This window comes from Columba livia, chromosome 1 (genome assembly GCF_036013475.1).
Source record: "Columba livia isolate bColLiv1 breed racing homer chromosome 1, bColLiv1.pat.W.v2, whole genome shotgun sequence".
NCBI lineage: Eukaryota > Metazoa > Chordata > Aves > Columbiformes > Columbidae > Columba > Columba livia.
Window position 1 is genome coordinate 29,552,810 of NC_088602.1, and position 26,962 is coordinate 29,579,771.

Sequence of the window (26,962 nt, forward strand, 5' to 3'; positions counted from 1 at the left end):
CACTGCCCTCTTCCCAAGAGCTGGCAGGTACCCACATGGAACGAAACTTGCACCTACAGCTCTGAAATGAGGTTTCCCTTGTGAAGAAAGGGCTGTGAACAGCCAGCACCTACTACTCTGTTTCTCATCACTACTTCTGTATTTTACAATAGTAAAATCTTTGTGCAAGGTTCTAACTGCATGTTGGGAACATAAGGAACCACTTTGCACATGTTATAACCATGTGGCCACTGATGCAGTGCTGAGGGCAGCAAGGACAACTTTTGTCTAGGCAGAAGACATAGAAGAATGTGAGTGAAATAAATTAATGCCTTCTGGCAGATGATGCTCCATCCCATTATTCAGTAGAGGGCTAAGGAAGCAGGGTAGAGATTAGAGACTAGTGATACTCAACTCTGCGTGCTGGAAATCAACTACAGCACCAAAGGAACACTACTAGTGTTTTGATGGTTCATTGAGCAGCCAATAACCCATCCGACAATGGAGTATCAAGGTGGATATAAAGTCAACAGGGCTTACTCAGACAACTGCCACTCAGTCCAGCTCCCCAGTGGGTGAGCAGTGATAGATGTGAAGACCAGAGCACAAAGCCTGCGTCAGTATGGAGAGGTAGGCATTACAGCTGGACTGCCTTCAGCCAGCATCAATATGTTAATAGTGGTTTTTTTTCTGTCTCTCAGAGAGAAAAAGGGGCCAAGATCTGACAAGCTGGAAGAGAAGGGGTCTGCCTTCCTGTCTTACATGTAGGATGTACCTAAGTCCATCTAATGCATTACAGGAGCTGTTCTGAACACAGCACAATATTGAGGCAAGGTTGCAGGATGCCACAACTGCCTCAGAGCAAGGCTGCCCCTCCTCTGCCCTCCTGCCACTCAGAGAACCCCCTTGGAGATGCAGGGAACCCAGGGCTTTGTGCAGGACCCTGCAACTCCCACAGCAAACCCTAGGAGGTGTTTCAGAACCTTATTTATTTTAATAAACCGGGGAAAATGCCAGCAGCACAGTACTGATTTGATCTGGGTGCTACTGCCAAGTTCAAATCACTCCTACTGAAGGTTAGAGAAATGCTGAATGTTGCTGTTGGATCTCCTGTTTCTTGAGGGTCTCCTGTGCCCAGAGGCTCACTAAAGCTGTATCATAGAACAGCTGAATCACAGAATGTCCTGAGTTGAAAGGGATGCACAAGGATCATTGAGTCCAACTCCTGTCCCTGCACAGGACAACCCCACAGTTCACACCATGTGTCTGAGGGTGTTGTCGTCTCTTCTTGAACACTGTCAGGCTTGGGGCTGTGACACCTCCCTGGGGAGCCTGTTCCAGTGCTCCAACACCCTCTGGGGGAAGAACCTTTTCTAATGTCCAACCTGAACCTTCCCTGGCACATCTTCCTGACATTCTCTCGGGTTCTGTCACTGATCACTAAAGAGAAGAGTTTGGCACCTACCCTTCCTCCTCCTCTTGTAAATAGATCACGTATCACTGTAGGCCTAGTGCTGACAGATCCCTGCTTTGGGGTGAACACGCTTCACACGGTGCAGTTTACCCTGGCACAGGGGCGCTAAGCAACCTGAGCAGTAATTGCTTCACAAAGCTTATTTCCAGTTCATTTAAGTCAATTTAAAGACTCGTTACATTTGATTAGCCTTGGATCAGTGCTCAAGTGTGGACATGTTCTCAAACGCTTTAAACAGCATTTCAAGCTGACAGTTTACAGGAACACGTAGCCAGTACAAACACGGTGCCGGGCCGAAGGGCTGGCTGTTGACAACGCGGGGGCTGGCACAGCTCCGGGGAAGGAGGGAGCTCGCAGCACCCCGTGAGTCAGATGCGGTGCTCCAGCACGAGCTGCAAAACTACCCATCCAAAAGGCCACGCAAACAGGGCAGCTTGATTCTGGCAGTCAGATTCTTGTTCCCCCTGGGCTGTCCCAGCCAGCTCTCCAGCTGTGTGCCTGTCACGTTACCTGTGAGGCTCTGGACACTTCAGTGGGGTGCCGTCGCTAAGTGGCTAATGCACAGCAATGCTCCTCTGTCTTTAAAATTGGTGTTGGCTTGGAGGGGGAAAAAAAAAAAGTGTGGGATTGGGAAATCTATCTTTCCACTCAGTGAGCCAGTTTTGAGAAAGGCAGCAGCAAACTGCCAGAGAACCCAGCACATGCTAATTTTTCTTTCACACCTGTTTTAAGGCTGACAGTCCCCTGCCTGAACCTACCTTCTCTCCCTCCATCCTCCACGGACAGCATCTCATCTTCTTGTTGCCCAGCAGCATTCTCCTGGTCTTTGCAAATGCCCTGAAGAGATGGTTATCTTAACAAATGGCAAGCAAAGCCTCTGAGTCATTCTCGCTGGCCCAAGTTTTGTCTCTGTTGTTAACTGGGGTTTCAACCCAGCTCTGAATACTTGCAGCAGTGTGTAATTGCCAATTTGCGATCTCTATTTTTTAAGCACGACAGAAAAAAACCCATCACTTTTGTACTTCACTATAAGATTCTCTGGGAATCACCAGATGTTGTCAAGCCATTTTATTTTTTCTTTTTGTTTGCAGAACAGGTATTCATCAAATAAATTTGTTGTTCACTAGTTTTGTTCATAATTTATTTTGACCTTACCATAGTAGTATTATTGTCAATTTATTCACATTAAAAAAAAAGTTTAATAAAGGCAAAGATGATTATGGAAAGGACAGGTGATTCAACATTTCTCTCACTGCCTTTTACATGTGCTTAAATGCTGCAGTGACATTTCTGTGAGGACTAAAATATGATAATCCTTTTTCTTTACCCTCCCAGTAGCATGCCCTTTAATACTAATGTCCTGCAAATATTTGTGCATTACTGTTTTCTTGGTGTAAATATTGGCAGAAAGAAATTATCAAAGTCTTGAATGCTGAAAAATGCCCCCTGAATTTTAAATTCACTCAAAGTATTCAGCATCAATTGTTTGCACTTCCAAGCAACCGACTAAAAGTAACACCACAATATGACTTATTTAAGCAACTACGGCGAAACAACACAGTTCAATAGTGACTACCAGAAAAACAATGAAAACTACTCACGACTTGAGGTTTGTGTTTTCTAAATGGGAAAGGATTCACTAATTAGGACATGGTTGAGGATACTGGACAATGGATGCGTTAGGACATAATCTACTAGTACACAGCCCACAAGGTGGGAAAAGCTTGATCAGTGGCATTCACCATGTATGACGCAGGAAACATGACTGCTTGCTGCAATACAACGTACTGGCTATTCCTGCGTCACACCTTTACTAACGTGTTCTCCCAGGGTATTTTGTGTGTATTGTGCACACAAACATACAAAAAATTATATGGAAGCACTTTCCAGTAATTAGGAAGGAATGTGTTTCCACAAGCCAGACTTGGGGCATTATTCCTTCTTGCTCCGTGCAGAGGGAACGTGGTTCCTGCTGCTCCTTCCACCAGAAGTCACCAGATCCTGCATATCCTCTCCTGCACACGCCTCTCCTGCAGGGCTGCAACGAGTCGCTTAGATCACCAGCTTCTCCACGCTTAAAGTGCTTGTTTCATCCTCTTCATTTGAGCCAAAATACCCAGGGAGGTCGATCATCTGCTGTTCTGCCTCTGTTAAGCCAAAAGTAGTATTATCATAAAAGGCAAACTCAGGGTCCAAGGGGAAGCTCTGGCACTTGTCCTTTCGGTACTGGGCAGGGCTCACGCTTTGGCCTCTCTGGGAATTATCTTTGCCAGCTGAGCCTGTTTCCTTCCTCCAGGCACCTCTGGGGTTCGGTGAAAGACCCCTCTTACCTCGGCTGGGCTCGGGCTTATCAGCTGCCTTCTCCTGACCTGCAGGCTGGCGGTCAGTGACCAGGTCCAGCTTCTTCACCGGGGGACATGGCCTGTGGTGGCACTTTGCATCGTGGCCCTGCAGTTCACACCCCAGCACGGCGCTGTGGGGCTGATCCAGCTTGTCACAAGTTGGATTAGCGTTTCTTGATTTTGGCCGCATCCTGTCCTCCAGACTCTGGTCCCACATCCTGGTCCTGGAACTGTAAAGAGGAGTCTGTCGGGGGGTGAGGGTGGACATGCTTCTCTCTCTGAAAGGCCTGGCCTTTTTAGTTTCATGGAAACTGGCCGTTCTTCTAAACTGTGGGTTTCTGTGAGAGCCCCTCTCAGGAAAGTCCCCTCTGTTATCCTGGTGCTTGAAATGAGCTCTTCTTATCAAGGTTTGCGTAGGGCTCATTGCAGGATTGGCCTGCGAGAATGGAAAATCCAGCCTAGGGTGAGAGCTTTCCCCCAGGAATTTGGGCTGACTGGCTGGCTGGTCCAGAAATGGAGATTTGATCCTAAATTTGTTTGTCGCTGCCTCTTCTTGGTTTTCTCCGCTTAGGGGAAGCATTGTGGTGGCACCAACAACCGTGTCTGTGAGCGGATTCTGAGAGACGTGGTACACCTTGGTGGTCTCCGTCAGGCCTTTCTTCTTCATCTCTTTTAGCTGCTGCTGTGCAAGCCGGTAGCTAAAAATTGGAGGGATTATTTTTTGGGCATTTGGTTGAAAGTTCTCACTTCCAGAGGCATCATCTTCTTGGGCAAATTGGAGGCTTCGCCTGTAGGTCAGAGGAATGTTAACAGGGGCATCCCCTCCTTCGGCAAAGCTGTCCCGCTGCTTGTTGCCTTGGCAAATGTTCTCTTCATCGGAGTTTTTTCGGAAGCCAGGGGAATGGACGGAGCTTCGGCGCACAGCCGTGCTGCACTTCTGAGCTCTGCAGAGCTTCCTCCAGAGGGTGATGAGAACAGTGGCAAAGATGATGAACAAGCATAAGGAGATACCTGTGATAGTGACTATATTATTTGCTTTCTGGTCCTCTCCCGGCTCGACAGAAGGTGCGGTGGGAGGATTGATAGCTGTAACAAAGAGCACACATGTCTGTCAGAGTTTCGCTATCAGCATTTTGGTATTTTAGGATGGATACTTAACTACAAAGAAGAAGTAACCAATCAGCATAGTAAGTTGTTTACCATTAAGGTTTGCTCATTGTAGGGGACTTGCTACTGATCACTTCAAACTGACAGGAACAGATCTCCTTATTTAAATCAAGGGTTCCATGGACCTTTTAAATGTCATAATCACTTTTGCTTCTTCTGTCATTTCCATAAGACAATCCTAAATATGTGTAAATTAGGCTAACCACACTGGCCCTCCTTTATGAAATAACAAAGATCCCCTGTGGAAAAACACTGTAAAAGGGGTAAGAACAACCCAAGCCAGGCTAGTACTTCAGGTATCACTTTAAAATTATCTTTAGGATGGCTTAAGTGGGTGTGAGAATTGAAATTATCTTTAGGATGGCTTAAGTGGGTGTGAGAACTGCAGTGAGCAGAGAGGCGGCGTTAACAGATTCAGTGTAACGTTTCTAACCAGCCCTCTGCAGGTGCTCCTTCCAAGGCCACCCGGTGCCCCAGCCACACAGGACAAAACCTTCCTCTCCACAGCAGGTTCCTAACTGAGAAGAGGACATTGCTCTAGTGCCCCTGGCTTTCTGGTATTGACACTCTTCTGTTGTGGACAGGAGATGGGCCTTCAAATGGGGAAGACTACTCTGCAAACCTGTACTGTGAATATCTCAGAACTTTCCACAGCCCTATTTAAACCTCTCACTTGCCCATCGCATCACATTATAGATGGCTGAACCAAGGGCAATTAATAATTCTTTTTTTGGATGAAGTCTCTAGCATTTCAGGGCCAACCCTGAGAAGAACACGGCACAGTTAAAAGTGGATGAATTGGTCCATCGGCTAATTTTAGTGTGTGTCAGCACTCCCCAATCATCAGCTCCGTAAGCCCATGAAAATGCTGTTGGAGGAAAAGGCTGTTCAGATGTAGTTAACAAGAGCTGACCATGAAGCTGTGAGCTCAAACTGAATCACTTAACAACCCTTCCCAGTCTCCGGTTTTATCCAGAAACCAAACCCTTCCATTAGAGTGATAGAGAGTTTACTGTAAAATTTGCCAGGTGCTCCTGCCTGCACCACAGTGACTATCCAGCCATAGGAAAAATGTGTCTGCAGAATAATGAGAAGCAGACACCATATACTTCTCATAATCCAAAAAAACACTAATTCAACAGTGAGCTGGTAGCGCAGCTATTAGATGTGCAGGATGCACAAAGGCACTGATGAACACAGACCAGAAGGTCTAAGGCTGCTACAATAACAGACGTGCAGGGCATTTGCTGGGCAGGAGACCCATTTCTTTTACTGAGGGATAACTGGCAGCACTAAGACTGGTATTAAACTTTATCTTCATGTCACTCTGAGTTCGACACCAGCATAATGAACATGACCATTGCCTGTTCTGCGTTTTCTGGAGGATCCCCAGGACCTGCATTCAGCCCAGTGCCCCATGCCCGGAGCACAGAGCTCTGCCGTGCCAGGGGCCTGAGCCAGGCAGTAAACATGCTGAGCGCAGGGGAGAAGGCAGGACCAGCATTTGCTCAGCTCAGTACCACCGCAGCAGAGCAATTCACTCACTGCTCATCCTTCTCAGACTCGCAGTTTTCTAAAGACTACATTTGCTATCTGTAAAGCACATTGTGCTGTACCATTTGGAGTAGAAAGCTAACAGCTAGCAAACAGGAAGGTTCAAAACAGGACTTGGTCACGTAGGTTTGCTGCTCTCCGTCTCTTCCCTAGACTCTGTACTAGTTTCATTTATTCAGCCATTTGCTCCATCTGCTGGACTAATGACTACGAACATAGTTATGCTGAAAAAACCATTTTCCTGCTTCAGAAAGGCATGGACAGTCAGAGGGTGGAAAGGGTGACACAGGCAGCAGATGAACACTGTAAGATCACAGTGTCAAGTCACTTCTTAAGCAACAGAAGATTCAATGAGATGTAAATCACATGGGTGATTATGTAAAGGAAGCTGCCTGATGTGGGAGCAGGAGGACTGGAAACCATGTGCAAGAGAGAAGTGAAGTAATTCCTCCAGTAATTGCTCCAGAAGTAATACCTCCACCTCCTATGGGTGAAGGTGTAGGTGTCCTATGCATCTGGATTTTCTATCTATAAACTGTCTTTACTAAACCAGAGACCTCACTGGACTCTGAGGCTTCTCCAGACCTGCTGAGCGCCATCAGACAGTAACTCCAACACGACTGCGTATGCACATGACAGCTGACCTCTTTGGAAACCATTGCATGCCTTGCACAGTTGCACCCCCTCTGAGAAGCACCAGAGAGGCCCATCACTTCTCTGCATGTGTCCAGGACACACCCCACACACACAGACCCTGCTCTGGGGAGCTTTGTGCATCAGGGTGGCTCTCTGAGCTCCAGAGGAGTGGGATGGAACTGGCCAGCAAGGAACCAAGTCAAACACTGTACTAAATGAAATACCTCGCCAGCAGGTAAGAGGAGGTACAGAATAGCAGAGCCCAGTACCAGCTATAGAAAAACACCAACTACCCCACTGCATTTTGCTGGTGACACTACTGCCCACAGCAGCCTGAGAGAGTTTGGCATAGAGAAGACAACCAGCCCTAGAGCCTGGCATTAGTTTTAAGACGGGGGCCTAAACATCTGAGTTGTTCCTCTCTGCTTACACTCACAGCTTTACAAAATAAGCAGACTCACATGGCCAGCACTTTCTAGTCATTAAAAACGTCATAAACCTTAAAAACAAACTGCTACAACATCCCAAGGGCTGCTTGAACACTGACAAACTGCAATACCTAGCTTGACGGAATAAAATTTTTAGTATTTTTTCCTTCATCTGACCTTTTGCTCAATACAACCCACTTCTCACAGTGCTCCACAATACATTTCAGTCCCGCACGTATACTTTTGAGGTGTTCATTCAACAAACATCTTGAAGCTGGTTCAAGCCAACACCTCCATCAAAAGAGGAGTCCTGCCCTCTTGCTGCTCCAACTACACATTCTCCCCTTCCGCTGCCCTTCCCTTTCAAGTGGCACAAGCATTGCAATGGCCATGTGATAAGCAACTTCCCCACAGCACCAAACTGTCCATTTTTTAGCTGGCTCTGTTCTATTTTTCCACACTGAACTTTTGCCAGTGCAAGGAAGCGAGCACTGTGGAAGCAGCTAAAGCAAGGGGTAAGGCATTGCTCCATTTGTAATAGCTTAAAGTATCTGTTCAGTTACAGCCAAAGAGCCTCAGAGACTGCACAGCCCTATGCACCTTCCTTCCCCCATCCCTCCCAGGCTGTGGCACCTGTGGGATGGGGAAGGCACTGGAAGCTTCTCGACCAGCCATCTGAACAGATGGACCCCAGAGCCCCTTGGCATCAGCACCTTCCTTTTTTGCAGGGAGTTTGCAAGAGGCAAAAGTTTTATGTGGACTGAGCACCACCATCCCATTGAAAGGGGCCACTTCTCCTGCCCTCCACACTGGCTGCAAGCATCTGACTATGGTGCTGGCACAGCCTCATCCAGCCCCACCAAGGAGCGGCTGCATGCTGCTGTAACCCCCTCTTGCCTTGCAGGAGGCTCGGGTCTCCTCTACCTGCATCCACTTGCCACCCAGCAGTGCCACCCAGCCTGCCCTGTCATCAGATAGCAGTGGTGGCAAGCTGGAGCAGGGGGAGACCTGGCACTGCCACCTCAAAAAACTCCCAAAGTGGGAACCCCTTACTATGGGTCCCAGCTGTAAACAACCCTCTTTTAATAGGTTTCCACTTTTTAATAGGTTTCCATTGCCTGTAACTGAACTTGTCCTCCTGTCCTGGTATCTTTCCTCCAGCCCTTTCCCAACCATGCTGGAGATTTTAAATGCCTTCCATGGCACTCACAGCATGCAGAAATCCTCTTACTTCGGGGAACCCTATCTCCAGCTGTCCTGCAAACGCATGTAGGCTCCCACCCTACTACATCAACCACAGGAATGTGACACCTCCCCAAAACCAATATGACTGAAGGAGAGATCGGATGCTTCCATTTCACAAAGCCCTTCTAATAACATGCCCTTTGATTCTGCCAGGTCACAGGGACGAGGACAGCAGAGTTACGCACACAAACACTCCTCCAGCGAGCACAAGGACGTCTCCCTCGGCGGTCCGGCACAGCCTGGCCTTGCGGGCGAGGAGGTGAGGCACTCTCGGAAGCGCTCGCGGACGCCGTCCCCGCAGGTGACGCTGCAGGGGCTCCAGGGCTGCCACGGGCTCCACGTTTCTGCAAATACAGAAACACACAGCAATGAGGAACGTGTCTGCCTCTTTTCCTTTAAAGACATAGCCATTTGTCTTCTCTTATTTAAGAAAAACAGCAATAAATAAGCAAGCAATGCAAACGGCAACACCGAAAGAGCATCCAGGGACCTGCTCCTGTTCCCATCAGAGCCTGGAGCAAAACTCCCACTTTTTGTTTTCCTTTCTTCACTGCAGTGCCAGCCAGCAACACAGCGGTCAGTCAACTGGCAGGCAGGTTCTGCCTGGAACAACAGCAAATGGAAATTAATCCACAAATCTTTGGAATGGGTTAGTAATTTATATATTCATCCAATTCCTGCCTGACAAATAGTGCTTTTACAGCAAGATAACTTCATTGACTTAAATGTAGTTACTCTTGATTTATATGATTATGAAAGGAGGATAAGCCTACAAGGCCTAATGAAACAGCAATATTGGTTTTTCTCTTTATTATCTTCTCAGCACATAAACGTGTTATTGAATCATTCATTTGACAGCTTACAGGTCCCTACTGTTTTATTGTTTATGGTTAGGCAATTAACTCAAGATGAAATTTTGCAGGTTCATTTCTTTATTTTAAGTGGAAGCAAACTCAGGTTCTAATGCTACCTCAAACATTATAATTTTTTAATGTGTAATGAAAACCCTCTTTTGCTTAGACAACATCTTCATCCAGTGTTCGACACTCAAACTTTACAGAAAGAGACTGCTCCTGCCCATATCTGACAGCTGTGACACTGAAATACGACCACAACTTTATAAATCCCAAACCAATGCACAAGTCCAGGTGCAGCCTTTAACAACACACATGCTGGGAACCCTCTTATGCATCAGTTGACTCAGGGACCTGGGTTTGAAATGTGCCAGAAAGAAAAACAATAGATCACTTACTTCATTTCAACGCTCACAGATAAAGTGGAAGATCAGCTAAATCACAAAATGTAGATTAGATTTGCTACAGTTTGCTATTTTAAACAATTTATGGTGCTGCTACCGCCAACACCGGTCATGATCTTTAATTTGCTTTGCTGCTAGCATGCCACCGAGCTCCTGATCAGTGAACAATTTATGATGTTAAAGAACTAGACAGTGTTGCATGACTGCAAATGGTTTCATTATTTCATGTTGTATTGGGTGCTGCATTGTTCATAGTGTGCTACTATTTTTAAAACTCTTAAACAAAAATAAATACAGTTATCTTCTAGTAAACACGAAAATTCAACTGCTTTGGACTCTGTCCTATACATTTTTGTGAACACACCAGTATGCATAATGTTAATGTGAGCAGCATAACAGAATGAGCGGGGCTGCTCCTGCCTGCAAGTTCTCGCCTTTGTTGCACGATGGGGCCCGGAGGTTTTGAGCTCAAGCTTGTGCTGTCAGCCAGGGCTGCGATGGCGTGTGGGCACTTCCTCGTAGGATCATAGAATGTCCTGAGTTGGAAGGGACCCACAAGGATCCTCGAGTCCAACTCCTGTCCCTGCACAGGACAACCCCACAGTTCACCCCATGTGTCTGAGGGTGTTGTCCAGTCTCTTCTTGAACACTGTCAGCCTTGGGGCTGTGACACCTCCCTGGGGAGCCTGTTCCAGTGCTCCACCACCCTCTGGGGGAAGAACCTTTTCCTAATGTCCAACCTGAACCTCCCCTGGCACATCTTCCTGCCATTCCCTCGGGTTCTGTCATTGGTCACAAGAGAGAAGAGATCAGCGCTTGCCCCTCCTCCTCCCTTTGTGAGGAAGCTGTAGCCGCCATGAGGTCTCCCCTCAGTCTCCTCCAGGCTGAACAAACCAAGTGACTTTAGCTGCTCCTCATACAGCTTCCCATCCAAACCCTTCATCAACTTCATGGCGCTACTCTGGACACTGTCCAGCAGCTTTACACATTTTTTCTCCTGTGGCGCCCAAAAAGGCACACAGTTTCGGACACATGCACATCTGTGTGCACACATGTTGCAGTAGAGCTGCCTTGCCTGATGCAGAGCAGAGATGGGCATGGTGAGACACCCCACTGGTGCTGCGGTTTTAAGCCCACACAACAGCAAGTGACCTCCCCGGCTATTTACCACTGACTCTAACACAATACTCCAGTATGTGTGATCCCAGGCTGTCTTTCACTTTGTGCTCTTCACGCACCTCTCTGCTTTCACCCCTGAGCTGATGGAGCTGTAGAGCTGCAAGGGAGAGGAGAGGAGCCCAGGGGCAGGCTGAGCTTTCACACTTCTCAACCAGTCTGTTCCCAGTAAAGTGCAAAATGGAGCCACACTGGATGGTGTGTGGTGTTCAGGAGAGAGAGGATGCCAAGGAGGGGGGAACTGGGGAGGTTTGTTAGGGTAAAGAGTCCCTCAAAGGTACAGGCCCTGGACAGCTGCAGAATCACATTGGGCAGAGAGCAGAAGTAGCAGTGGGGGCAGTGAGAAAAATGGCCATAATCAATAGTCAGTCAAGGATCCACTGATCCCTCCTGCAAAAGACTTCATTGTATCACAGTATCTGGGGATCTCACAACACTTTTCTTCATATCAGTGTCATTAAAGGCTCCAGCAGTGTCCCTCATCACTGGCAGAGGGAGGGAGTCTCGCTGGAGAAGCATCCACCTCCTCAGGGACTACTTTATGTGAGCAGCTTGGTGAGCCCCTGCCATAATTTCCAGAGCATGAGCCAGCCCATTTCCCTCTCTCCACACGCTCTGCTCATTTAAACTTCTGTTAATTACAGTCAGGTGTAGAGCCAGACCCAGAAAGGTTCTTGTTGCCTCCAAGGCTAATGCTAGTGATAGCGGAGGGTACCCAGTAGCCTCCGCATTGATGCCTCTGGGCTTCAATGTACAAGAACATTCAGGATGAGTAATTTTCTAATTTTGACGTCAAATCTACGATGTGCCCATTGCTCCAGGGCACTTCCCATTGATTTTGGCTGAGGGCAGAGTTCCTTAGCAAAAACATGTGGCATCCGTAGCTTTGGGGCCAAGAATATGTGCCTTAAGCAGCAGGAGAGCAGGAAATGCTCCCGCTCCCATGAAAGGAGATTTAAACTCCTGCAACTTGCTCTGCAACCTCCTGCAATTACCAGAATGTAAAAGAAAATGAAGCATAGTTTATTCTCCCCTAAGGAAATGAAATTATTAACCTCCGTTAAAGACAAACAGATCCAAAGTGCCAGGGGAAAAAGCAGAAGGTATGCACTGCAAACTATCTCTAATAAGTGTGATTTTTTTCACATACAATTGAGGAATCAATTATCAACATGAAGACATCTAACTGATGAGTTAGTCTGAAATAGCTGACAGTTGGCAGATCTGCCAACATGAAAGATAAATGCAATTAACTGTGTTAATTGTTGCTCTGCATAAGTGTCTCCCCCCAAATCTCCGTGTTTGTAAGAACTTGGGGCACACAGCGCTATCCAACAGTGCAGTCAGCGAGGGGTGCTCAGCATCACCCCTGCAGCCTGGCGCACGGGATTGTCTGAAGCACTTCAACAAGACCAGTGATATGGGACAAAATCACTTATTATTTAGAGGCTCATGTAAATGCCTATGTCAGCCTCGGGGTTTGCAGAGCACTTTGTGGAAGCTGAGTTTTTAGGTCCTGAGACTGGGTGCACACATGTTGGTGTTTGGATAAGACCTGGGAAAGCACCCTTCTAACCTGTTCCACATTTCTCTGTTTCCGGGGAAATGAAGCACTGAAAAGCTGGTGTGTTCCAACACGTTATCAATTTGGACACTGAAAGGACAAGGTTCCCTTCATAGGAAGAAAACCTAGACTCTGCCTAGGCAAATTACAGTCTTTTTCCCACAAACAGGCATCTTTAAGAATTGCTGAGATGCAGCCTAGAAATTTTGTTCAGAAGTAAAGAGCTATCCCAGTGAGTCTGTAACACTTGATTTATTCCTAAAATGATTTGGCTGTGGAGATGAGGCATTCATTAAAACAGGAGAGACAGATAGGGCACAAACAGCCCTGGCATTCCCAAATTCCCTTAATCTGCCTGTTTCTAAATAAACACAAGACAGGTGCAGATTCAGGCAATAGAGCTAATCAGTCTCCAGATTTTCCTGCAGATAATAGCCAGGTCTGATTCATATAGTCTTATTCAGGGACCAAGAATTTAATGGAAGTTGTATGTCCCTGCTTGACCCCTAGATACTCCACTTATTCCTCCCTTACTGAGTGCTTTCCGATTCACAAAGTCTTCCCCTACCTTCCTCTTTCCCTTTGCTGGCAACAGCTGCACTTCTTATGCCCTGATGACCTCCAAATAGCTTTTTTTTTGACAGTTAGCGAAAGGCAGATGAACAAAATTCAACTCTGCTGTCAGCAAGTGCAAGACACTTCACGGGGAGTCACACCAAAGGTGAAACCAGTCTCCAAAGTGTAACTAAGAACCATAAAAGAAAGTTAATTAACACCAGCAATATGAAGATAATATGCCCATTTCTATGCTGTAACGATACTCTTTAATTTTATCAGTCTCATCCCAAACGTTTTAAGTGGGATACAGGGTAGGACATGGAACATCTTCCTAAGGAGTGCAGAAGTCTCACTGCTTAAACCCCAGATAAGGAAAATATAGGATAAAGCATTGAAAAGAATGAGCCTGCAATGCATCTGTTGCTGGGTGAGATGATCTAGTAGAGTTTCCTACCTAAGACATTCAAATAATCTAGTCAAACACAGGGAAAAAATTAGCTGCATGACTCTGCCTAAGCCACCTGTGTGAAACAGTTAACATCCCACTGAGATGAATGAACTGACTCATAACTCACTGCTATTTTTTCACAGTTTTCCAGTGGAGTCTACAGAAAGCTGCTCAAGTGCTGACTTAAATTTCACAGACATATTCCCCAATTTAAGAGATACATCCCCATTCTTAGACAGCACAGGTCTTTTTGCAACACTCGTTCTGAAGCTGTTGGCCTGGGCTGAAAAAGCTGCTGTCCTGGCTGGCTTAGGACCACCATGAGCCTTCTCCTTCCTACTCCAGACCCAAGCCAGATTCCTGTCACATAGGCTGGACCAAACCTGGCCAGGATGAGGAGTGAAGAGTCAGGAATACAACTAATGTCTGATCTATGGAAAACGGGTGTGGCAAAATAATATTTTATCTCTTCTTCTGTGGTTTGGATGAAGATAATTTTAATGATTTAGGAGCTTTGATTTTTTACAAGACAATACCTCTGCTTCATACTAATAGAGCATATGCTAAATGAAGTAAGAACTGGCTGAGTGACAGATTTGATATGGAATTGTCAACAGAAAACCATCACCAAGTGGGAAGGCACTTGGAGAAATTCCAAAGGGATCCATATAAGGCTCGGTGTTGTACAATGCTTGCCTAGTTGACAGAGAAGTAAATATAAAACCCTTACTGAGAAAATATGTCACTCCTGTGATGACATAAGTGAATAGCACAGTTATATGGAGCAACATAGGTTACTTGCTAAGTTAGGATAACTCAAGCAAAGTGGATCACAAATCAGAAAAATGTAAAAAGTAGGAAGATGGAAAACAAAGTGTACCTGCAGGATGGTAGATTACATACTGAAAGGTCATATGCAAAAAGAGCTCAAGAAAAGTTTACAGGATAAAAGTTACAGCAAAATTAGCTAATTTCCACCCATTTCAGTGGAAATTAAAGCAGAGGAGCAATTAAGCAGGGGTGCTACTGCCCAAGCAGCACTGGTGAGGAGGACATCAAAAATAGCAGTCAAAGCTGGTACTTCTGTTGTCAAATAAAAAGTACTGTTAAAAAAAAAAAAAATGGAAAGGGAGCCAAAAAGACACAGAAAATTAATCAAATCCTGAAGAAAATGCCTTCCAATTAAAGACTCAATCCTTTCAGTTTATTATAAAGAACACTGAGGTTATCTGGAAGGACTGAGATGATCTGGATGTGCAAACGCCTTTGTGGGGAGAAGACCGTGGATGGGAAACAGCTGTCTCCTCTAGCAGAGAGCTGCGGACTAAGAGCCAGTCACTAGAGGATGAAGCTAGATGAGCTTTAGTTATGAAACACACAGAGTTTACCTTAAAAATAAAATCAGGGCAGAGTACTGAGAGAAATTACTACAAGAGTCTCTGTTTTGTGGTGCCTTCAACAAAAAGACTGGGTAACTCTGGGGGATAAGGGGCAGCGGAACGCCAGGCCTAGCTGTGGGGCTCAACACCAGGGTAGCTGGATGAAAAGCGATGGCCCACGCTGCACTGCAGCCCTGACCAGAGGGGTTATCACCTCTCCTTGCCTGAAAACGGGTGAGCTCAGGAAGCCCAAAGGAGAAAATGAGTGACTTGAGGGAGATGCCTGTGGCGCAGCAACAGATCTCAGGTGTCCAGGTCTGTGCAGGCCACCTCCCAGTGCCTTGCCACAGGGTGAGGGGCACATCTGAGCTCAGGAAAGGGCTTCCCAAGGCAGCGGGGAGGGGGACGGCCATCGCTGGCGGTGCAGGTTCGCTCTGCCTGTCGTGGCTCTGGGCTGACGCACCCCTCCCAGAACACCCCACTCCTTTCAAACACTGCCTCGGGCTTTGAAGTCTTGCAGATACAGGCACGAAGTCAGATGTGCTGTAGTCTAATTAATTTCAGGTTGACATTTTATTTACGGCTATGCGGTGCGGTTTCGCTTTCATCGGCTGTGTAGATTTGACACTTCAAACTTGGCAGCTATTGACTTTACTCTGTTCTTCACAGGCGCAGTCTGATTCTTTCGACTGTGGTTGTAAGGTTTGTGCTATCGGGGAACCCAAGGAAACAAAGTGGATTGCATGGAGTCATTGCTTAATGTGGATCTCATCAATTAAAAGTCAAATATTGGGCACAGAAACATACCTATGTCATATCCTAGGTATTCATCTGTCAGGGTAATTATCTAGATCGCATCAGTGTAACATACCACACAAGCACAGAGAAAGTATTATGATACTCTCTTCCTTTTTCCTTCAGAATTATCTCCATTAAGAAAATAATATGCTTTCCTTTTAAGACAGACTATCTTATGCCAAAGGAAGAGTGCCAACAATGAATGCAGATGGGAAGTTCAGATGAAGAGAGGAACTACGTACCAAGTTTGGCATATGGTGAAAACAGAGGTCATTTTTAGTACAGAGTGCTAATTAAAGAGCTAACAGTTTTAGAATTCATGAAATGGTAGAAAGTAAGACTGCATGATGCTAGGAACCTAATTAAGGTAGGCTGTGTCTAGACTGTGTTCTATGGAGCATGTCCTACACGCCTGGTCTCCTGATGACCCCGCTCCAGACACCTGCCCATGAAGCACAATGACCCTTTTTTGGCTTGAGTTCCTTCACTTCTTTTTCAGGGAGACCAGGGCGGGGAGGTGTAGAAAATGGTGTACATCTCAAACCTTTCAACCCAAATTCTTTGAAGCATGCAGATGGAAAAGACTAATTCATTATGTATGGACATTAGCCTGCTCCAAATGAGAACATTCACTTTTCTGTTCCAGGGTGTAGGCAACACAACCCAACTCAGCCCCAATCCCTTTGTACACATACAGCCCATGTCTCACTGTAGTTGCCCTCCACAAATGAGGGATGAGAAGGACATTTGGCTCATCTGCTTCCTCTGCCATGCTACCGTGATTTGTAGACTCTGCCAAACCATGTACTGACACCTCTGAAGCTACATCTGCATACGAGGTATAGATATAAATAGGAGGTATAGATATTCCCTAAACAGGGATGAGGAATAGGCTCCAGCTCTGTCCTGTGTTCATACTTAACAGTGATCACTTAACCATAATCATTCACGCTCCTGGAGATGGTTTTGGCATCTTCCAACCAGCACTCTCCCAGACCATGCCTGGTCATGGACCAAAGGACTATATGGACCACACACTGTCCCCAGTTGGCAGTTTGCATTATTCTAATAGTTTCTGGGAGGAAAAGAGTAGCTATACAAATGTGACCCACGATCTGCCAGGTGGCTTCATGGGTCAGAAAATGCACCCTGGTCTGTTTTAAGCAGTAGCAGAGACATGCTTGAAAGCCTGCTTGAAAAACCCACAAGCTGTCCAAGTGATGTGACAGTGTCGTTTGCTATGGCCAAATCCTGATTCATCTCACCAAAATTTTGTATCTAACAGGTAGAATTCTAAACTCCTACAGCAAATGGGCTAGAGAAAAAGACTCCCAGGTGAGGATTCAGCCCATGTATCTTCTATGCCCACGACCTTTGTGGGACACCTGTCTTGACTAAAAAGCTAAACAACTACTTTACGTTGGATCCTTGGCTTTTAGACACTTAAATGTAGGTAAGACTAATCCTACCTTTAGTGTCTAAAATCAGCCAGATCTCCTGCAATAGGTTCTTACCGCACTAAGAGACACAAGTTTGAGTTTTACCCAGACTAGATAGATACACCATTCAGAATGCCCTAAACATTTCTGACTGGTATTTAGTGTTAACTTAGCGCAGTTTTAAGCTACCACAGTGGGTCTGCTACCAAATGTCATTGTGTATGCCTCTATGTAACAGCCTGTTCTGTCTTGTTCCCACCTGCACATGATATTACAACTATTTTGTCTGCTGTAGAAGACCCAAAAAGTAGCTATTCAGTAGGAAACACTACAATCAAACCTATTTATCATTGCCAGTGTTGGCTGGGGAGAGTGATGATTTTGGCTAAAATAGGACAAACATCAGTACAAACCCATATTCCTTTGGATCATCATACACTCCTTAGCTCTTGTTGGGAAATGACTTCGGTTTGAGAAATTAAAAAGGTCAAAGCAGTATTTGTTCTTCCCCACGTCAAACAAAGTGCAGTTAAAGTCTGTCCTGTTGTCTCCTGGGTGAAGGGTGTTTTCATACAGCCAAGCTGTTCTTTGACTAGGATGCTTGAGAGCCTCTTTATAGACGACAATTTTTCCACTGATAGAAGTGCACGGTGGAGAGACTACGAAGACCTGAACCAAAGTTTTGCATGTTGCTTCTGGCGCCACAACCAGTCTGTATCCAAATTTGTGGAGGAGATCTATGGGTCCCATGGAGGCAATGACGGAATGTGTTTCTAACGATTTCAGCAACACAGTGATGTATGTTTCTTGACCAACAGGTGGGCAATCAAACTCTACCCACTGGGACCTAGAGAGTGGGATTCCTTTGCTAGTTCTAACACCCAGAGTCTCATCAGAGCTTACCCTTCTGAATTCATAAAGGGTGCTGGTGAATATCACATCCAGTGAAACCACTGTCTCGTTCATGGCACACAACTTCTCATTTGTAAAAAGTCCAACCTGAAGGGAGCTCCCAAGCACCTCTGAACTCTTGTTCAAATCAATGTGAAATACAGGCCACTCCACATGGAGGGTGGACATGCTGCTTCTGCTCTGCTGGACAGCACTGCTATTATTGCTGGGAGAGACCATTCTGAACAAAAAGTCCCCAGCACTCTTGAAATGGAAACACTCGAACTCTACAATCCCCTGCGATTGATTTGCTGGAAGCTGTTTTCTTGCAATTATCTCGTTGGTGCTGGCATCCAGCAATAGGATGGATGGATGCTCTGCTGTCACATTACCACCACCACCGTAGTACTGATATTCCACAGACACCGTGTCATTGCTGAAGGCTACATGACCTGGGCGCTCCAACAGGAGATACTCCACTTCACCGAGAACTGAAAGGAAAAGTTTCGCAACAGTATTAAGAACCAAAGAGACAACTTATTATTTATCTACCTTATGGAAGAAAACACAGATTTATGAAGTGGATATTCAAGAAGCAGTTCCCAAACTTTCTAAAGTTTATCAGTTCACCAAAAAAAAGGGTCCTAGTTATAGTAGTTAAAGCTCACCACCTTTCCTTTGTGCAGGGACATGGTTTGGAGCAACTCAAAGTCTCCTGCAGTAACATGCTCAGCAGAGAGGTTAAAAACAAGGTTTAAAACCAAACCAAACCAAAACCAAAACACAACAACACAACAATAACAAAAAAGATTCACAGAAAACTTTATTTTTCAGTATACATTCCCAAACTTCTCATCTTCTTTGACTTACAGATTCTTCAAGTCCACTTCATAGTGGCCAGCTGCTGTTCTACTTACTCTAGATATAATTTAGCCATAAAAGGATGGTAGTTTCTTAATACAGACATGTAAAAAATGTCCCTTAAATTAAATAAAATAGGAAGTCTGCGTGACGCTTTTTGAAGCCTCTTCTCTTGCTCTCTCTTATGAATCTTTCATTTTGCTCATTTGCATCACAGAGACACTTGAGTGAAAGAGCTGAAAATAACAGTGATGGTGACTGCAGCACTTTTCTTGTCTCAGATGTGGTGCAACATGTCTAAATGACATCATTTCATTATAAATGGCGCAGTCTTTTTGAATGTACTTCTTGCATGACCGTGTTTGTGCAAGTTGCCAAATTATCCCGAGACATGCCATAACAAGTGGGGATAGATGATATCTAAAGCCATGGATTGGGAAGATCACATTACTGTTCTTAGCTCAGATAGCTTTTCTGTGTTGCTTGAAACTTAAGGATTTCAGACACAGAAAGGTTATCTGGAAAATGGGAACTGCATACATCTATTCCAGATATAGAATGTGCTGTGAGACATCTTTATTTAATTAATTGTCTGGGAAAAGGCTTCTGAGTCTTGGATGGAGGGTGCTATGGAAGTGTAAAACTTCGCTTAAAGCAATCCTTTCATAAGTAGTATCAACTAACAATACTTTGACTTGTTAAATCTGTTACACATGTCTTTAGATTACCTCAAAGAAAGCTTTGCTGGAAAAACACTGCAACTGCCAAGGCAAGCACTCAGAAGTCAGGAGTAGCAGGATTCGTTTCATATAATACTAGACACCAACCACTCTAAGCCTTAATTTGAGTTAGTCACCTTGGGTTCACTTTCTTGTCAGCAGGGAAAATTTTCAGGAAGAAATTCATCTGACCAGCTATAGACATTTACATCAGGGTGAGGTACGGTGTGCACAAGAAGAGCCTATTACTCTCCAGCAGCTATTAACACGTCCTTAAAATAACCAGCTCCAACCACATCTATAAAGTCCGAATGAGGGTGGCACGCACAGCCTTGCACATATAAATCATGCATAAACTGTTACATATATGTACTATAACTCAGTCTTTAATTTGCATGACTCAGTTCTATTTTTTCCACAAGAAGCTGCTTCATTGGCAGATGGATGGTGCTCATTACCAAAAGGCTCTTTTGTTCTCATCCTCCCATGGGTGGTCCCATGTATTATTGACTGTACACCATCCAAAATCCATCCTGATAACACAGAATTATTCATTTCTCTTATGGACTCTTCTATCATGCTCTTATCATAGTCTATTAGTGCATTAGAAATATTAATGAGTTTATCCTTCCAATATCCCTGAAAGATGAGACGATGTCACTATTCTTGTTTAGTGTGTTAGGAACCAAGCATAAAGGTGAAAACTGTCAAGCATCAGCTAATTGTGGATGCCCCAAGAAACCCAGAACTTGGTTTTACATACAATGGTCCTTCAGATATCCAAAGCAGGATCCCATTGATTCCAGCTGTGGGGAGCACAAGGCACCCCAGCAAACCTGATCTCAACTCAGACACTCAGAGAGCAGGAAACAGACCCTGAATGCCTGTGAAAAATGGCTCTCTACAAATTGCCCAGCAACACATTCTCCTTCCTCTTCATGTTTTGGTTTTGTCACCTGTCCCTACCCATATTTTCCAGTCTTGTTCCTACTGTCACCTTCTGTCAATATCTGTTGGGTACTATCCTATATCTATTACCATTACCATGGTTCTCCAAACTCCTTCCCTTGTCTGTTTGCCTTACAGCTCTTCTACTTTCTCCTGTTGTCTGGGCTTGCGATTACCTCCAGCAAGTCCCCACCTTTCTGGCTCACTGCTGGCCTGACAGCAGAGAGCACAGGACAAGTATCTCTAGTGCCTGATCCTACAAATGTAGGGGGAACTCTGCTGCCCTGGGCTGGAGCACGCACAGCATTGCACAGGGCTGGCAAGAGCCAGCAGGACTTGGGGCATGCTCGACCCTTCAGAGAACTTCATTGCTAACTCATCCACAAGGGCTTAGATCTGGACCAAGTCTGGGCAAATCCTCATCAGGGCAGCAGAAAGCATGTCCCAGGCCACTGTGAGCACCCTAACAAATGTGAAGTTCCCACAAGTGTGTTACAGTTCCCCAGTGTTTTTATTTATTTGAATAAGGGCAAAATGAAGCGTTTCTCTAAAGGAATTGGCTAGATTCAACTCAGCTGAAACATTACAAGGGAAAAAGAAATCAGACCATGGCAAAAACCCAGCATGAAAAGTTTCAACTTCACACTTTAAACTTAGAGCAAAAACACTCAAGTGATAGTAATGGAAAGCATTGATGTTTGTATCTACCGCTCTACTGACCTTACTCTCTTTTACAAATATCTTGACTCTCTTGCACTACTTTTTGTTTGGAATGGCTCAGTTGAGAAGAATTAACACCAGTTTGTGTGTGTGTGGGAGGACTGCAGAGAGGCCAGGGGACCGCCACATGGCTCCCATCACCCCTAATGCAGATGACTCAGGAGGTGAGGGAAGTGAGCACCACTGGAGGAGGCTGCCACAGCACCGCAGAGCTCTGGCTGGTGCACCCCAGTTCACAGCATCCTTTCCCCCATCTTTGGTTAGTAACACAAGAACTTTGCACTCGTGGACAGTCCATGCAGCAGGTTTTTTTACAATGCTCCAAGAGGTGTCAGTCAGAAGTAACCAGTCTCTACCAGTCTCTCCTTCAGCCGCCTTCCGGCCCACTGTGCATGTGACTGTGTCCCATGCCAAAACTTGGCCCCAGTTGTTTGGACAGCCAGTCAGGGGCAGCTTTCAATGCATTTGTATATTTTTGGTTGTCATTACAATGGTCTCACATTGAACAGAGCCTGGCTGTGGCACCAACAACCTGCCAGAGGAGCCTTTGCAACAACTCGCGCTTCGAAACATCAAAAGGAAAATCCTTGTTTTCACTGAAGAGTAAGAAAAATTATTCGAGGGTGCTATTCTGATATTTATTTATTTTAATTGTGTTTAAGCCAACTCGGATTGTGCTGTTGGCTTGTCAGCCACCAGTAGCACAGAGCTAAGAAGAACAAACACATCAGAAAAACTGATAAGAAATGAGAATACTGTTTTGTTGTATTTTAGGGCTTTTTTTAGCACTACAGTAATTTTCCAGAGCATACTGGATCATTTAAAAAAATAGCCCCGGTCTGAAACACAGAAGTCTACGAATGAAATAGTTATCTAAAGACTTTGTACACATCTGATACTCAAAATGTGTAGTGCATATGCAGAACAGTTTGGAAGTAATTTTCTGAATTATGGACTACCCTTGAACTGGAAATACGGCAAAAGATGACACACCCCAAGTTTGCAGCAGAGATTTTGCTCTTTAACTGCAGCTTGTAATTACTTACTGTGCCACGCTTTATAAAGTTCAGGAATAATAGCTTTTACCTCCGAGCCAACTAGTTGTGAATTTCTACAGGACACCAAGAACCAGAGGATATTGCAATCATTCACCTCACTTCTTGGGTTAAGTGAATTTAATACCTACCTTCACTGTGTCCCCCACTCAGTGCACTGTTCCTAACTTGGCTAGTTTGTCTTCTTAAAAGAAGAAAGGGCACTAAAACCCATAGGAAAGTATCTCCACATCTACTGGAATGAAGCTCATCTAAAATATGGCAATTCTAGATTCTTTACACCTTGCAGTGATCCCTTGTTCTAGAGTGGAGATGGAGCAAGAATAGAGGCCTGAGTAGCTGAGCATACTTAGCATTCAATCATTACCTATAATCAGATTTTTCTCGCTTACAAAAGGACAGCAAACTGCACCCATTTTTTTGTCCATTTATCTCCTTTGCAAGACATCGTCTGCCATGTGGTGTGTGAACTACCTGCTGCTACAGCTCATTCCATAAGCGCGGACTAAACAATTCTTTTTCCATTTTTTCCACGCTAGAGACATTCCAGCAGTGCATGACTTAATCCTTTAGCACGGTTTGACAAAGTACTGCAGCTGTCAGAACAACACCTGCTTTTAAATTAAGAATGTAATTTTTCAAAACATGTATTATTCAGGAATTAAGAGTCACATTTACAAAATTTCTAATTCACTGTGCATTAAGGAATTAATTCAGTTTGCAAATCTACTTCCCACTTACTACATTCTTGCAAGAGATAAGATGCCATGCACAGGGTGCCCCTCAGCTTGTAGATATCTTACAGTTGTCTAATTTGAACTTGGAGGTCCAGCCTCCCTCCTTGGCTGCTGACGGTAAGAAAGAGGTGCTTTCTCATTCTGCACATCTCAGACTGCAGATGGGTTGGAGCTGCTTTTAATATGTGCTGATTTGTGCGTGGACTGCTCAAAGGAGACTGATTGCCTCTACTTGGCTGCCTAATTTTACGTGAATAAAATGGAACGAGTACAAATACCATCCTTTGGTTTATTCTTTGGTCAGAGAAAAGAACAGCTCTGTTGTTCTCAAAAGTTCTCCAACTGGCAGCTTTGGTCCATCAGATGGGGAGCTCACTCAGTTATAGGAGGCTGCCTGTACTGTAGACGCTTACACCTCAGCCAACCACCACGGGTTCCTTTTATCGTTAACGGAGAGAATCAGGTAGTTGTATGGCACAGTTCCCCCCATTCTGGTACGGATACCTAAAATAGGTCTACCTTCCATAATGTTCATTAAATATAATGAAATATGAGTCTTACAAAAGAGCAAAGTTATAGTTACTGCTTCTAACACAGCCAGCCCCTCGATGATGCCCACAGAAATCTGTTCATTTATCTTGTTTATTTTTCTGAGCACATTTACAGCAGGAAAGGTTCCTGCCACTCTGATCTAAAAGGGCAGGTTATGCAAGTTGCATTTTCCACCTAAATATTGCATAAGATCTAGTCTTTATTCTGAGCATATCAGTGGTGGCTTCTGTGACACCTGATTTCAACACATCACCTGAAAACAGCATCATGCAAATCCACCGTATGAATACACATCTCACAATTTTCCCTTGACAGCTCTAATACTCACCATAGTCACACAGCACTACTAACAATAGATTTGAAAAATCTTTCAACATCTGTTTCATTCTGACCACTGAGATCCCAGGTCCTTTTACTCCTCATGTCCTTCTTCAGCTCCAAAGTGCAGGCACTTTTTTCCAAGAACACCTGAAAGTTAAAAAATTACAGCTGTGTTAACTTTGCTTCACGGGATACAAGAAGGAAGACACCTTGCTAATAAGTAAAAAAACCACAACACACTATAAATCAACACTTTTCTCCCATTTACTTAAAAATTACTAATACTGTATCAATTACTAATAATGTATCAACTACAATTCACTGCACAATAAATTTTCCCGCCTGAAATGTCAGCTCCTGAGCCAGAACAAAAAGACATCACAATCATTTACCTTTGCACTGCAGTAACTGCTGCTGTGGGTGTCTCATACTAAGATCAAGATTCATGGTAGCAAAATAACAAGTATTTATACAAAATGTAACTCTGACCTCTGCACATATCCATACTGGAGATTTATTGCTGCTACACAATTTATATCACTTGCTGTCAACTGCTTTCAAGCATGAAAGAAACTTGGTAGAAAGCTACTATTTTGGTCCTCAAACCACACTGTTTTTCAGGTCTAGTAATATATTTACTTAATAGATTTATAAAAGACCTATAACTGGCTTTTATGTCATGCAGACTGATCAGATGGAGAAGGTGCTAACTTCCACTTCTCCTCCACCATTTTTTATCTCTACAGCCTTGGTTAAGCCAACAAAGAGTGTTCCTTTTGGCGAGTTTCAAAAGTTTACGTCCATGTGCTTTAGACTAGCGTTACTAAGTCTCTTAACAATCACATAACACAAGTTGGAAGCACAATGATAGCAGCAAAACTAATGGTTCGCTTCAGAAACAGAATTAGGGGGGAATCTAAAAGGATAAGATCTAGCTCAAGGAAACTGTTCTCAAAACATAAGAATTGCACTGCATAGGAGCGCCGGCAAGTCAGTCTTACCGTGCTCACTGTCAGGCTAACGTGGAAGAAAGTTCTTGTTCCATGAAGTTTACAACCAAACTTCATGAGAGAAATCTGTCACTGCAGCAGGCCTAAGTTAGGAGCGATCAAAGCTGCCGAACATATAGGTAAAATGGAGGAACCAGGTACGGCAAAGATCAGGTATGTCTTTAGGAATCACAGATGAGATATTTCAGCAATTACATTGCTAGACTTCTGGAACTAAGAGTCAGCAGTCGTGTTATTTGAAAGCTTTTCAAACTGTTCTCCGCGCCAAGTGGCTGGAGAGAATAATTTCTAAGAAAAGACTAACGGCATGGCTTTGCTCACTAAAAGCCCATTACAATAATAACTGTGCGTATCTGAAGGGAATAATCATCATCCGGCCCACGAACTTGACAAGGCTCCAGGAAGAATTAGATAGGGACAGTGATACCGCCACCACCCACAATTTCACCTGATATGCCGTAAATTACAGGAAGACAAACCTTATGCCTCCAGACAGGGGCGGGCGGCTCACAGGGACATCCAGCCGGCCCGGGGCTGCCCCCAGCTACCGGCAGCAGGCACGGCATCGTGGCTGGGATGCTGTTCTTTTCACGTGTCATTACTGATCATTAATCGGGTAATCAAAACAAAGTGGTCTAAGGCAGAAAAAGCAGGTTTCAATCAAAAAAATTAAAATAAAACGTGATAGATGCATCCGCTTCTAGCATAACTGCTCAAGGAAAGCGGCACAAGTTACGCAGCGCTGCTGTAAACTGCTCTGGAATAAAAAAGGGAACAAATGCCTTGTGGGCCACAGCCGTGATTGTGCTGGATCCTCTCCATTTCTAGCTTTCCTAGTTGAGTATTATTCAAATGGCTTTTGCAAACACTTATTTCAGAGTCACACACTGACAGGTGAAATTCAACTAATCCTAATCTCAGTCTAATAAGTGGCACGCAGCAGAAGGGAATCGAAGCTATGGAAGGGAGAATAAATCCTCAGGGAAAAAAAAAATAAAAGAAAAAAGCCTGCAGGGGAGAACACTCTCAATCAAGACAGTCACTTTGCATCTTAATTTGTGTGTGTTAGCCTGACACAGGTAAAAGCAGCCTGGTCCATGAGACAGGCACATGGCATCAGCAAACAGCAGCATTAATCTGCTCCCCTCTTTCTCACCCCATGTGTTGCACTCTGTATTTATGGTACAGATCTCTCAGGACAGGGTCTCTTTCTAACAGCCCAGAGCCAGAGCCCTTGGGTGTTTCGGTAACGCCAGCCATCTGTCAGACCAAAACCTCCTTCCCTCTGTTATCGTGGCTCGCTTGGGAAAAGACTCTGGTGTGCAGCAGGGGCAACACCCAGGTTAGAAATGGCGTATTTGAAACAGCACCAAAACTAACTTCCAGTTAGTGAGATCAGGTGCCTCTGGAAGCCTCGCCTGGGGCTGATTCACCCTCTGCCGTCACTGCGCTGCGGGGGAGCCCTCCTGCCTCACCTGCAGCCTCCTCAGGCTCCCGGCTGCAACACAGCCCTGCCTCTGACAGAACTCCAATTCAAGTCTCTCCAGGAAGCCTCCCTGAGTTTTTGCATATTCGCTAGCTCAATTCTAATGGCAACTTTGAATGCAAGAACTGCCAGCCCATTTCTGATGTAGTATTGCCCTGTTCCTTCTCCGCTCTTCCCCCACAGGTTTGTTTCTCTCCCCTCCTTCAGTTTTCCCTCC

General features: G+C 44.9%; 1 protein-coding gene across 2 annotated transcripts in view; it reads right to left on the minus strand.

The window, feature by feature from the left end:
• Positions 1 to 2,506: 2,506 nt before the first annotated feature.
• THSD1 (thrombospondin type 1 domain containing 1) overlaps positions 2,507 to 26,962 on the minus strand; it is a 28,338-nt gene continuing 3,882 nt past the window's right edge. For both annotated transcript variants that reach the window (XM_065052665.1, XM_065052670.1), the window contains exons 2-5: positions 24,257 to 24,396; positions 17,859 to 18,827; positions 9,011 to 9,169; positions 2,507 to 4,881 (exon numbers count right to left, since the gene is read on the minus strand). In XM_065052665.1, coding sequence (XP_064908737.1) covers positions 3,506 to 4,881; positions 9,011 to 9,169; positions 17,859 to 18,827; positions 24,257 to 24,314 — 2,562 coding nt within the window. In that variant the 5' untranslated portion in view covers positions 24,315 to 24,396 and the 3' untranslated portion in view covers positions 2,507 to 3,505. The remainder of the gene's footprint in view (positions 4,882 to 9,010; positions 9,170 to 17,858; positions 18,828 to 24,256; positions 24,397 to 26,962) is intronic.